This window comes from Triturus cristatus, chromosome 5_1, assembly GCF_964204655.1.
Source record: "Triturus cristatus chromosome 5_1, aTriCri1.1, whole genome shotgun sequence".
In the NCBI taxonomy this organism is placed as follows: Eukaryota; Metazoa; Chordata; class Amphibia; order Caudata; family Salamandridae; genus Triturus; species Triturus cristatus.
In genome coordinates, this window is record NC_140587.1 from 55,935,752 (window position 1) to 55,949,606 (window position 13,855).

At 49.0% G+C, this 13,855-nt stretch overlaps 1 protein-coding gene across 2 annotated transcripts in view; it reads right to left on the minus strand.

Annotated features, from left to right (window-relative positions):
• The window catches only part of LOC146830166 (uncharacterized), a 208,110-nt gene extending 194,871 nt beyond the window's left edge, over positions 1-13,239 (minus strand). Inside the window, exon 1 of one of the 2 annotated variants that reach the window (XM_085604411.1) lies at positions 12,393-13,239. In XM_085604411.1, the coding sequence (XP_085460537.1) occupies positions 12,393-12,881 (489 nt within the window). In that variant the 5' untranslated portion in view covers positions 12,882-13,239. The remainder of the gene's footprint in view (positions 1-12,392) is intronic. The other variant, XM_085604410.1, reaches the window with a different exon arrangement.
• Between the last annotated feature and the right edge of the window lie 616 nt (positions 13,240-13,855).

Consider the following 13,855-nt stretch of genomic DNA (forward strand, 5'->3'; position numbering starts at 1 on the left):
CTGCTCATGTATTGCAAGAGTACCACAATCATAGCCATGAAGATGTTGAAGAGGATCGAGACAATCTCCTTATGGCAGCTGCTGAAATAATAGGAAATGATATTAAAGACATCCCTGTAGAACCAGAAACATATCCACCCATTGAAAACATGAGTAGTGTTGACTATAATGTGAGCTATATTCCTGATTCGTTAAGGCTCTTATTATCAGTTTTTATTACTGATAAAACCAACAGAGAGAGAAAAGTAGCTTCTATAGGACAGGCAATTATGCAAGCTGTGCGCGCACGAGTCTTAGTCGCACCGTTGCAGTTAGGGCTGGCAGTTCAATTACATGACAACACAAGCTCGAGATTTGTAGTAGAAGCAGTAAATCATATGGGATTCTGCAGCTCCTATTCAGAAGTTCTTCGTTTTGAACGTTCAGCTGCACAGAAAGAGGAAATACTATGCCTGTCCTTGTGGAACCTTCTGAAAGTCCTCCGAAATTCGTTCAATATGCAGCTGATAATATTGATCACAATATTATTACAATAGATTACAATTGATGGCCATGGTATTTTTCACCAATTTGATATTTTCCTTTGCCCAGAACCTAAGAAATCTTCCAAAAACATAACTGTGTATGATATTAGGAAATTAGCAAAAGCTTTAGGTAATGACGTCTGCTCTCACATCTCATTTGCTCACGCCGTATTAAGATGTGATACCACCTCCAAACCATTTGGATTAGGAAAACGTGACTCCATAAAATTGCTAGAAAATCAGGCAGCTTCAAAGAAAGTGCTGCCGTATTCAAAACTTCACAAAAAATCAACAGAAGAAATTGAAAATGCTGGTCTTAATGCTATTATAGAGTTGTATGGTGGAATAACAGGAGACAGCACACTACATGATATGAGACTTCGAACTTTCACTTCAAAGGCAACAAAATCAACAATACATGTGAATCCGGAAGTCTTGCCTCCTACTGAGGATGCCTGCAAATTTCATTCACTCAGAGTATATCATCAGGTGCAGCAGTGGATGGGTATTCATATGGATCCACTACAGTGGGGATTTGAAGTGAAAGATGGAAGATTGGCTCCCATTAGAATGAGTCACGCACCAGCACCAGATCATTTATTAAAATTTGTGAAATGTGGCTGTAGCAAGAATCAATGTGCGACTCTGTAATGTATATGCAAAAGACAGGGAATAGTGTGCATGGATTGTCGGGGAATAAGCTGTTGCTATTCCATGGAAGTGGACATGGACGATGATTAAAATCATACTATTCTTATACTGAGGAGTGCTCTTTGAATTTATCTCTTTAACAATTTTCATTTGTCAGTGTCATATTGAGAAGTGCTACATTATCTAGTTGAAATTTGTTTATCCTTTTCAAATGATGTTAGAAAAATTTAAATAAAAAATAATAATGTCAAAACTATGTTTGGCATATTAACATATAATTATCGTTGTTTATTGTATTAATCCCAATTTAATGTTATAGTCATCAGAAACAATTTTTGATGTTATTTTTGACTTTCCCGTCCCTAAAAACATATAAAATGATACCACACATAGGCATATAAACAGTTCTACCCTATATCTCAAATAATGGGCAGCCATTTTGAAAAATCCACCCTATTGGATTACCGAGTCATGATAGAGTGGTAGACTTTTCACCATCGTTTTCTACGGAAAAATTTCAATAACAATCCACTCACAGAAATTGTATTGCAATTAGTTCTAGGTTAGCCCATTTTTTTAACTAATTTGACTAGACTAACGCGCTAGCATGAAATGTATAAGATCTGCACGTGTCCAGCTGGCGCCTGGCACCGCGTTAATTAGGCTCGAGGTGGTAGTTAACTTGTGAACGCGCTCATGAAGACGCGCTAGCATCCAGTGTTGAAGATCTGCACGTGTGCAGATGGCGCCGCGTTAATTAGCTTTCTGCTTTGTTGTGCACAAACACACGAGAAATGCATGCTCGCTTTAGCGGTGGGCTGTTGTAATATGGCTCTTCTGTATTTGTGTTAGTTGTTTTACTTACTTATGGTTGCTGCTATTGTACATATCTCTTAAAGCTGCAACACTACAGCATGCCTCACCCCACTTACCGGCTCTTGTGGCGACTCTGTGCTGCTCTTCGGCTGGTCTCCGTCTTCTGCCGGTCACTGCAGCAACACGTGGGGCTCGGTCTTGCTCACAGGAGCCCCGCCTGAAATCCTGCTTTGGCCGCACCATGTGGCATTCATGAAGGCGGGGTGGGCTCCCGCCAGATTTCCTCAACTGTTTTGTTTTTTTTTGCTTTGGGCGCTTTGGCAGCCCCTTCCCTGGGCCGCACGAGCCGCACAGCACTTATGCAAGTACGGCAAAGTCTGCAGGCACCGCCACTGGCGCACGAACCGCAGGCCACGCCGATGTGCACGCTCAATGCATGCGTACAATGTGCGCATGGCGCTCTTTCACTTTCCCTTGTTCTGAGAAAGGTGTCACCACTATCTTTGCTGCTATGCAGTACGGAGAGAGCAGGCCCCTGCAGCCTCGGCATCCATCTGCCTGTCACACATGGAAGCGGTTACCTCACGCGAACAGTACACCTGTCCGCAGCAGGTGCCGGCGCCCTGCCAGGTCTTTATTCCAGGCCACGCTCACCTGCCACGGGCAACCCTCGGAGGTGCATTGTGTTGCGAAGGCACAGCACAGCGCCCCCTGCTGGCCATGGCACGCGGCTCCCGCTGCCAGGCAGCAACCTATGGCCTGTGCCACAGAGCAGCGCGCAAGATGGCGGCGGAGAGCGAGAGCCTGGAGACCATTACCGAGCACGAACGGATCCTGCAGGAGATAGAGAGCACTGACACAGCCTGCGTGGGACCAACCCTCCGGTAAGGGAGCCTGCCTGAGAGGGCAGACCACAAGGAGAACAAAGGGAGGGAAAGCCACCACGCCGAGGCCTGGCTTTGGAGCACACAGGGTTTATCTCCTCTGCATACTTGAAGGTCAGACGCACTTCCTCTCATCTGACAATGATTACATTCCCTGCTGCTGGGGGCAGGGGGGGGGATCTGGCAGAGCGGGCCAGCTGTGGAGAGGGGAGGTCACAGGGGCGGCCTACCTAGCTACTGTCACAGTCCTGACTGACTTCAGGGGTGTAAAGCAAGTTCCTTCAGCCTGTACGGCGTACCGGGACACCCTTTCGTCCAGCCCCTGTTCACTCTAAAGCCAATGGTAATGTGTGAGATACAGGTCCCGAGAGCGCCTCGTCACAAACTGCAGGGAAGCCGGGATCGATTATTTAGCATTACGGCACTGGTTGACATTAGCTGGGATAGCCAATTTGAAAAAGCAGTAGCACCGGGTTCAGTGCTGGTTAACATTAAGAAAGTGCGCAAGCTCTAGACAATCAACCACATAATATATACTCGAACAGAAAACATAAAAAAAATATGTTATTGATTTTATTAATCTTTTTTGGGTTGAATCACTACCAGTGTTTTATATATGATTTCAATTGTATTGTGAATTGTGTTTTGATAATATAGAATGTAAAAAATATGTTGTTTAATTGTTGACCTCATATCAAATGGAGGATTGATTTGTGAAATATATGTTGTAATGTATCCAGAAGTAAATCATGTAAAAATTGAATTCATTTGTATATATATTTTGCTAAATCTATAAAATACACAAAAAAGAATAAAATCAATAACATTTTTTTTATGTTGTCTGTTAGAGTATATATTATGTGGTTGATTGTCTAGAGCTTGCGCGCTTTCTTAATGTTAACCAGCACTGAACCCGGTGCTACTGCTTTTTCAAATTAGTTGATTTCCCTGTTAGGGTGTTACCTTTTTTCAGGGGCCCCATGCGTTTTCCAAAGTGATTAGCTGGGATAGCGCCTGAGCGGAAGGAAATTTGGCGACCTTGCTGCTGCTTGTAAATAAAACGAGGCAGCTGGTAGCCGCTTTTGCGTTCACCAGTCAGTCTCAGGGGTCTCCGGGTTTTGTGGTTCAGGGCTGCAGGAATGCCCTGATGCCCGCTCCTTTACAGTGGAGCGGTGCCAGGGATTTGTGGGAGCAGGGGTCTCAGGGTTTTGTGGGTTCAAGGCTGCAGGAATGCCCTGATGCTGGCACATGTACACGGCAAGGGACTCTAGGGCTTTTTGGGTGCAGGGGTCTCTGGGAGTGAATCCCAGGAATGCCTTTGTGTCTTATTAAAGGGGAGGGATGGGTGGGGTGTGGTTGCTTCTGTTTTGGAAACATCGCCCCCAAATAATGCAGACTCCAACAACCAATTTGTAGGTAAAAGGCCACTTTATTTTTAAGACTAGGTGACAAACGATATCCGAAACCAATAAATTTGGTAAAACAGCCAAAACCATAAATGCCAAACCTTTTGTGTTATTTTCATTTTTCTTTAAACTTGTAACTTGAGTAAACTTCCATTGCATTCTTTTTTCCAAAACCTTTTCCCTTTTCCCGTATTTGTTCTCCTTTTCCCCCCTTCCCCTCCTCCCCCCTCCCCCTCTGAGGGTGATCAAAATCCGCTCTTGACTTGACCCACCCCCCAACTCCGCCACTCAGAAAAACCTCGAGTTTTCCTGAACCCCCCCCCCCCCAAAGAAAAATTTGTCGCTCTCAACAATTATCCTACATTGCCCTCACACCACAAGTTAACATTTAATTCTTGTGCCAACAAATCTCTAATCTCCAAAATGTAGTATGAAAGTCCGAAATCGGACAAATGCACTCCATCGTCCCTGAACAAATGTGTCTCTTTGATAGTGATGTTCTCGTGTGCCATTGCTTTAATTCCCATTCCAGCACAGAACACTTTCATGGCACGGTTTAATTTCTTCCTAGCTTTTTCCATCGCCGTGTTGCTCTGTGCATTTTTCCATTTTTGTCTGCTAACAAATGCTGCCCACACAATGCTCGTACCCATCCAATTGTTTTTTATCACTGCCAGATCCAGCTGCATTTTCTTAATTAAAACCAAACCTGACAAAGAAACCAGGTCGTTCTCTCCTAAATGGAGCAATAATAGATCGGGATGACCTCCCTCCTGGCTAAGCCTTACCAACAATGGAAATAAACAATCCCAAGTCATACCCCCCTTACCACAACAAAAAACTTTGTGACTCGCACTAGGTATTCCGAGGGAGCGTCCATAATGCTGATGGCTCGCAAATATCCCTGCCCATTTGATGAAAGAATGTCCTAAGAGCAAAATCTGTTGCTTATGGGCACCGATGGTCCGAATGTCACCTACATGAGAAAGAAAAAACGTCAACATAACTTAGTAGTACTAAAATTAAACCATACCACCTGCCTGGCCCTTATTTCTTAACATATCTTGCACAGCAATCAGATTTCCATCGGCCAATGCGTTTAATGGTATCCCAACCCAATCCCAACTTTGCAGCCTCTGATGTTGCCCCTATACGAAATGAATGTGTTCCAAAGGCTGTTGGATCCTGCCCAACCCATAAAAGCGTTCTTCTCAACAGCTGATAACTAGCCACTTTTTTACCTGTGGAATGAACAAAAATTGGACCTTCTTTAAAAGCACTATTCAATCTGAACTTACTCCATTCGCACACCGGGCAACATTCATCCACATTCAAACCTTTCAAATGAATCCAAGTTCCTCTCCCTAGCTGATCTGTCTTGGATCTGTTCAACCAAATCCGAATGGTATGACCTGTTGTGGCAACATCTGTACTTGACAAACCTAAATCTTCTTTCGAACCCAGCAACTCGGACACTCTAAACGCACCGAAAAATAGCCAAATCATACATAATATAACAACCTGCACTTCATGACTATTGTAACAAATAACTTTTAAACTGTCAATTAACTGTCTTAATAAACCAAAAGTAATGGGTTTTTGAGGCTTTGGTTGTCTCATCTGCTCCTTACCTAGGCCTCTTAAAATTCTCCTTATCAAGACACTATCTACTGGGTCTTTACCCCACAGTAACTGCCCATAGAATGAGACTCCTGCCAATTTTCCCGCTATCGTGGTGGGTGACAGACCTTTGCCAACTAAAAATAGCACAAAGTCTAAAACCTTGGGAGTGTCTACATTCATATGTCCCGTGTCAGCATCTTGTGTTACATAACTTGCAAACTCTTTCCAAGCCTGCTCGTAGCTCCGTTGCGTAGACTTCGCTACAGACTTCTCCACGAGTTGCACCACTCTCAGTCCCCTAGAGCCCAGATGTTGGAGGGAACAGCCGTTTTGGCTGCATCTGCCCCAGGAGCCAATTCCCGGAACCTGTACCACTGGAAACGAGAAAGGGCATCCGCTATGTTATTTCTAGCCCCTTGTATGTGCTTAGCCCTAAATACCATGTTCAACTTAAGGCTGTATAACAAACGTTCTGAGCAAGCGAAGCACTCTCAAATCTTTGGCTTTTTGATGATTCACAAAATTAACCACAGTCGTATTATCCACATTAAATAACACTGTTTTGTTACGTAACTCTTCTCCCTAGACTGCCAATGCTACTAGCAATGGGAACATATCTAAGAACGCTATACTGAGACCTTGCATTTTCCAGGTTTGGGGCCATTGCTCGGCGCACCACCTCCCATCCCAAAAAATCCCCAAACCATGGGCCCCCGATGCATCGGAATACACTTGCACCTGCCACAGGGTGATGTCTTCAACAAATCTCAACGGTACTCCGTTAAATTCCTCTAGAAAAAGCAACCATATCTGGAAGTCCTCTTTGATGGCAGACGTCAGCCTCACCCTGTGGTGCGGCAACGTAGCCCCTGACATTGCGAAACCCAACTGCCTACAGAACGTTCTACCAGCTCTGACTACTCTGCAGGCAAAAGCCAGATACCCCAGTAACTTCTGAATCTGTCTCAATTCCAATTTACCCTTTCCCAAGGCATTCTGAACACAATTCTTTATTTCGTTGAGTTTACTTATGGGAAGCCTGGCAATCATAAGGTCAGTATCTATCTCCACTCCCAAAAAAACCATGTTCGTGGCCGGGCCTTCCGTCTTATTTGGGGCCAGCGGAACTCCCATGTAAGCAGCCATCCTTTGAAAATGACGCAAAATAACTTCACAATCATCTGCACTTGACTTGCCCATAAACAAAAAGTCATCCAAATAATTACATAATTTGCCCTTCAAGCAAGTCTGCATCACCACCCACTGGAAAAAGGAGCTAAACATTTCAAATAAAGAGCAAGAAACAGCGCATCCCATTGGCAGCACTTAATCAAAATAGTAATGTTCTTCAAAGTACATCCCCAAAAGCTCAAAGTCAGCAGGGTGAATCGGAATCAATCTAAATGCAGACTGAATGTCGCACTTAGCTAGCAGTGTACCTTTCCCCAAAGCATTTACCATCTTCAATGCCTCGTCAATCGTTGTGTACGAAACAGCTGCATCTTCCTGGGCTATGAAGTCGTTCACCGACCCTCCTTCCGGCCAGGACAAATGTTGTATCATTCTAAATTCACCTGGGACTTTCTTTGGGATGACTCCCAGCGGGGAAACTATCAACCGCTGTAGTGGGCATTGCTTGAAAGGACCTGCTATTCTTCCCAACCTCACTTCTTCCTCCAGCTTAGCCCTTACCACTTCTGGATGCTGTTTGGCTGACTTCAAATTATCCGCCCACCGTCGCTGCCGGGGACCTTGATAACTTATCCGAAAACCATCCTTCAGCTCCCAAAAACAATTTTGCCGCTGCCCTCCCATCAGGATATTGATTTAGCCAGAAAACGAGCTTCTCCCACTTAATTGGAGTATGCGCCCTTTGCATAAGGCAAGCTAGCTCCTCCCCGTCCGCCTCCGCCACCCCGAGGCAATTGCCCTTGGTCCTGAAATCTATGTCCAACACCCCCCGAGTTCCTAGCAAAACATTGTAAGAGTGCGTGCTTTCCCCCACACTGTGAGCATTCGTGTTTGAAACGACAAAATTGCCTAGAGCAATATCCTCGGTTATAATTCCAACATGCTCCGGCCCCTGCTCCTTGATCCTTTCCAAAAGAACCCGCCCCAGTCTGGGCGGGATGCCCGAGAAAAGGCCGGTACATCACAGGCAAACCGCTTGCAGTATGAGACGTAGCCGGAGGATGTACTGACGACATCCACTGTAACCAGAGCTCAGCATCTACGTCCCCCCACGTTTTATCCGGACAAATAGTCATCCTAGCTCTAAACTCCTCGTCATAGTTAAGCCACGCAAAACCTCCAAAATGCATATGAGCCTTACGCACCACATCCATGTACTTAAATAATGCCACTGCCCTTTCCGGATATTTTTCACAGTAGATGCTAGCATATATAAAAAAGGCTGACGTCCAGTTCTCTACACTACGCGGCACCCTTGGCCTCCTAGCAAGCTCTAGTTCTTCTTCCTTGGACCCTTCTTTAGCCTGCAGCTCACGATGCAGTAACCTGAATACATCGACAAATTCATGATCCCATATGCGCTGCTTGGTTTTTAGCGATAAATGTGACCCTAGAGGCATTGCTAGTCCCATATAAGGTAACCTCTTCGGAACCTTTCCTTCCTTCCCTGCTGTCACCATTGGGGTTAACTCGGGTCTATCCCTAATTTGATTCTCCCCGACTTGCCCAACCACTAGTTCAACCTCAAGTGACCTCCTCAATGTTTTAGTGCCTTTATCCAATAAAACCCCATCTTCCTCTTCCCAAGCTGCTTACTGGTTGACAGCTGGTCCGCCCTCCTCTGGAAATCCGTGCGAGAAATCCGCTCTTGATATTCCCCGACGACGGTCTGTGTTTTCTTCCTGACCCGCACTTGACTCCTGTAAAGAGCTAGCAGAAATAATTGCCCCCTTCCTCCGCTGAGCTCCCCCAACCTCACCTTCCATCATGCTTTGAAATTGTGGCCTAGCACCCCCTCCTTATCCTTCTGTAAACCTACAAACCCGCTCCGGTCATCTGCATAACCCCCACTGGTAGCACTACCCCCCGGGCGTTCACCATCTCCCACTCCACCATCATAATTTCTCCAATTTAAAACAGACCCCTGCTCGAGTGGTCTGCCCGTAACACCTTGACCCGCTCGTGGTCCGTTAGCAAAGGCAATCTTATCCGAGGCCATTCCAGAACCACGCTTTGTTACTCCTCCTGCTTCCTCTTGCAAATGTTGCAGCTTTCCGGCCTGAGAATCATGAAAGCCGCTCCTGCTCCCACAACCCCGCTGTACCTCCTTGCCCTGGCGGTGTCCATAACTACTTGGTAACTTCTTCTGCCGTTGCACAGGCTCCAATGATGAGTGCTCTTCCCATACCCAGTGACCCCCAACATCGCTCTCGGCATCCCTCTGTGGCTTGCTTCCCCCAGGCGGCGGACGCGCTTTCGGGAAAATAAACTCCTGACTAAAGCTAGTGCCTTGCAGTCCATGCCTGACCATATATTCATGAAAGTCTGGGTAATCATATAGCTCTTGTTCCTCCATAAACGTGCCTTCACTAACTAATTGTCCACTGGCCTTTTCTGCCGCAACTTTCCTTCTCACCAACTGCGTATTCTGCTCCTCCTCACCATCGTGCTGTTGCTGTGCCCCAAACAAGCCATAATGCCTATCTCGGACCACGTGCCCCAAAGCCTCGACCTCTTCCTCATCACTGCTTGAACGTAACCCTTCTTCTCCGAAGCCCACCTCCTCCCCTACCTCGCTGCCACTTGAATATTCCACCAGCGAGACTGGCTTTTGCAGAATTAATCTTTGAGTCCCGCAACCTTGCCCAGCCATCAATTCTCCCTCCTGAAAGTCACTGTGACCTTTTGCCGCAGCCAATGCTTGTTTAACCAAACAACTCTCTAGTCTATGCAGTCCTCCTCCCCTTCTTCTGCCCCTCCCTCTTAGAGGCCTGCCTACGTAACCTGCCTGTTCCCTCACTGGCCGGTCCTCTTCCTCCAACAAGCTTGTTGTGCTCCGCTCCCGGGCTCCTCGCGCCAATGTCGAAGCCCCAAAATCCACCGGCCTCTCTGCCATTGCTGACGGTGAAAGCGAGTGTGCTCTGCGCCCCCCCCCCCCCTTGGCTCTCAAGCTGTTTTCTGGCCTTCCTTCACTAGGCGCTCTCACCTTGCAAGCTGGTGCCTACCTTACTGCCTTCGGCGAAGGAGGGGGCAGTAAACACGCCTCCACCGCCTTCCTCACACCACCTGCTGCTTTCCGCTTCGGGGGGCGCCGTGTCACCGCTTCAACCTCCTGCCATCCAGGAACCAACATGTCTCCCCGTCCTGCCTCATTGATAATTCGCAGCGCCTTGCACAGGCGCTCCTCGTCGACCATCTCTGTTGAGGTGAGGTGACGCCGACCGTGTTCTCCCGCCGCCGCTCCCTCTCCTCAGACGCCTTAGCCTCCCACCACCCGCACGCCTCTATATTCTTCCCTGCGCACACTACGTTGCCCTCGGCCGCCTGCACCATGTGGGCGAAAACCCCGGGGGGAGACGGCTCGCGCCTGCTTCCCCCCCGAGGCCCCATTGGGCCATGAGGAAAGGTGAATCTTGAAGTCCCTGTGGGAACAAGACCCAGCGCCTCTGGGCAACAGTTTTCTCGCTACCCCTCTGCAGTCACCCTTTGCTCTCCTCCTTGGACCATTTTTCCTCTTCGTTCCTCCTCCCGTACTTGGGCTATCTTTCTCCTCCTCCCCCCCCCTCCCCGTCCCCGCCCTGCACCTCATGGCTCAGGGATGGCAGGCCTTGCTGATCCGATCTGCCGCACCCGCCAGCTCCTGTCCCTTCCCTTTCTTCTCCTGCGGGCCTGGCCTGCCCCTATATCCCTGGAGGGCTGGCTGCCGAGGCGTGAGAGACAGAGATAGAGGGAGGAGGGCGGCATGCAATTACTCATCCAGTTCACACCTTCCCGCCGTCTCAGCCACTTCCTCTGTGCACTCCCGGTCACCGAGATGACGCTGACTTGACAAGGATCACAAGGCGTGTGGTGGAGCAGGCAGTAATCTGACCCGCTAACTACGTTCTCTTCCCACCCACTAGCCAGCTGGCAGGGCTCTTGGCAAGGGTCTTTGGTTTGACCCCCTCCCCGTGAGCTCACGTGTGGACTGAGCATTCACATCAGCCAACACCTCTTGGGCCAAATGTGTACGTATTCCTGGGGGGCACGGCCCAGCGGGCGCTGCTGCGGACTGCCTCGTGTGTCCCTTTCAGCGAAGACTATTCATGTTCTTCTCAATGTTTCTGCGGAGAAGTTAACTCCTGGACAATTCTGTCCCCTTCCAGCCTCCTCTTAATATATAGCGTTCTGTACCCTCCAGCGGGACCAGTGTTAGTATATAGCATCCTCACATAAGTCTGTACTGTACCCCTCAGCCTCTCGCCTTGGGCTGCAGGGGCCGGTTAGCTCTCGCCTTGGGCTGCAGGGGCCGGTTAGCCCCCGCCTTGGGCTGCAGGGGCCGGTTAGCCCCCGCCTTGGGCTGCAGGGGCCGGTTAGCCCTCGCCTTGGGCTGCAGGGGCCGGTTAGCCCTCGCCTTGGGCTGCAGGGGCCGGTTAGCCCTCGCCTTGGGCTGCAGGGGCCGGTTAGCCCTCGCCTTGGGCTGCAGGGGCCGGTTAGCCCCCGCCTTGGGCTGCAGGGGCCGGTTAGCCCCCGCCTTGGGCTGCAGTGGTCTTTACCTCACCAACGCAAAAACAATTGATGGACAGAATGCAGAACAAGGTCATACATTCACCCCAGTACAGAGATCTGGGCCTAAATCCATCGTTTTTTTGCTCACCATACTATTCCAGTTTGAACCCAGCCATATGCAAATCAGTCTTGACCCTGTGCCTCATGGGAACAGTCCAGCCCGAACTGCCAAGCTAGGTCATCCCTGGACTGGAACCAAGCATCCTAGGACCGGTTTCAGCGTTTCACCCCTCTACAGCCAGGATAGCTTGACTCCAGTGGCGTAGTGAGCACGGGACTCACGTCTGATCATACCCGTCCCACTCGGAGGGTGACAAATGCAAAACAAGCATTTGCGATGCAATAGGTCTCGCATTTACAGGAGTTTAATCTACTGGCATTGTAAATGACAATGCCTTTTATTTATGTTTTAAAAACCAATACATAAATAAAAGGCATTGTTATTTACAATGCCAATAGCTCAAAGTCACGTAAATGCGATACCTATTGCATTGTAAATGGTTGTTTTACATGAGCACCAGTTCCGTTACACAAGGACACATTAATATTTGTGGTAGTCACGGGGAGATTAAGAGATTTGCCCAGAATCACGGAATGTGGAGTCGATCCTGAGGCTCGAACCTCATTTCCCACCTCAGTCTAGCCGTGAGACCACATCCTCTCCCCTATTGGGCAACTGAACAAAGTTTGTGCTTGACACATTGGTTTTTACAAAAGAAGCATTGACATGAAGTGAGATGGTTTCCTACCTTGGGGTCCGCCGCGGCCTCTGTTTGAGGCTTGAGAGCGTTGTGTAGGATGCTGCACACAGGGCAGGGGGGTTTCAGGTCCTCCTTCCGGGCGCCTTCCAGCAGCTCCCGGTGTCCCTTGCACAGAGGCTGCCGACTGGGTCTCTCTGGCCGCACAGGGCGCTGTCTCGCCAGCATCACCATGTTCTGCAGCTCCCGCTGCCCCTCACGCAGAGGCTGCCCCCTGGGGCTCTCTGGCCGCAGAAAGAGCAGTCTCACCAGCTCTACCATCCTCAGCAGCTTCATGTTGGGTCTGGTGTCCCCCAGGGCACAGATCGCATTGCAATCTGGGCAGCAGGCGTTGGATCCCACTCCCTTCAGCTGCTCAGTGATGCAGGAGCGGCAGAAGTCGTGTCCACAGTTCATGGTCACCGGATCTTCGTAAAACCCCCGGCAGAGGGAGCAGGTGGCTTCCTCCTTCAGACTGCGCAAAATGCTTGCAGCCGCCATCTCGCCAGCAGGTGCACAAGAGTGACGTGAGGCTCACTATGAGCACAAGAGTGACGTGAGGCTCACTCTCTTGAAACACTTTTCAGGATGTAAGTGTGAACTCTCTTCTCACTAGAGCTGGTCGTGCTGTAGTCCTGGCGCTGCACGAGCAGGGCCCCGCCCTCCACACGTGCACAGAATCTCCGGAAGCTTCTCACACAGAGTAGTAACCCCTGGGGCGGATTAAACACTGCTAGGCATCCGATTCTATCACAATGGCACACAACATCTTCAAGCGCCTAGATGCACCAGTTTATTTCACACAATCACTTCTTCGAAGATTCTCTTTCAAGCTACAGACGGACTCCTTTTGACTACGTATAGTATGCATACTTAAATAGTGTGGGTATTGAGAGGCCCCCCGCGTCTAGGGGGGATTTCGGGCGAGAAGCGGCGAGAGAGAGGCTGGGCCAGTGCACATGTGCTCAAGGGGAGTGGGAGGGGTCAACAGCCACAGGTAATGCGAGGAGGTAGGGCACGCTCTTAGTGCGTCACCTAGGTGCGCAGGCGACCCCCACAGGGAAAGGGATACGCACACTGACCAGGAGGGAGAAGCCCTCTGTTATGTTTGGGTGGTTTGAGTCGCAGCTAGAAGCAAGTTGAAAGTTGCGGCGAGCACCGGGGTGAGGGGGGCCTCACAGCGTAGCAAAACGGGCAAGGTTGGTATTTAGGGCCGTTTGTCGTTGCTTTCGTAAATTATTTTGATAATGAGGGTGAATGTATGACATTGTTCGGCATTTTGTCCCTCAACTGTTTTTGCATTTGCGAAAGATCAGGCCTTCTGGGCACGGTCAAAGTAGGCTTTCGGGCTGGCAGTATGTAGGCCTGGGCAAAATTTCCGTTCGCGGAATTTGCGACAATTTGGCATTTCCGCGTTCCGCGGAGAGCGCGGAAATGTCAAAATTTCCGCATTCCGCAGCTTTGCGATAATTTGG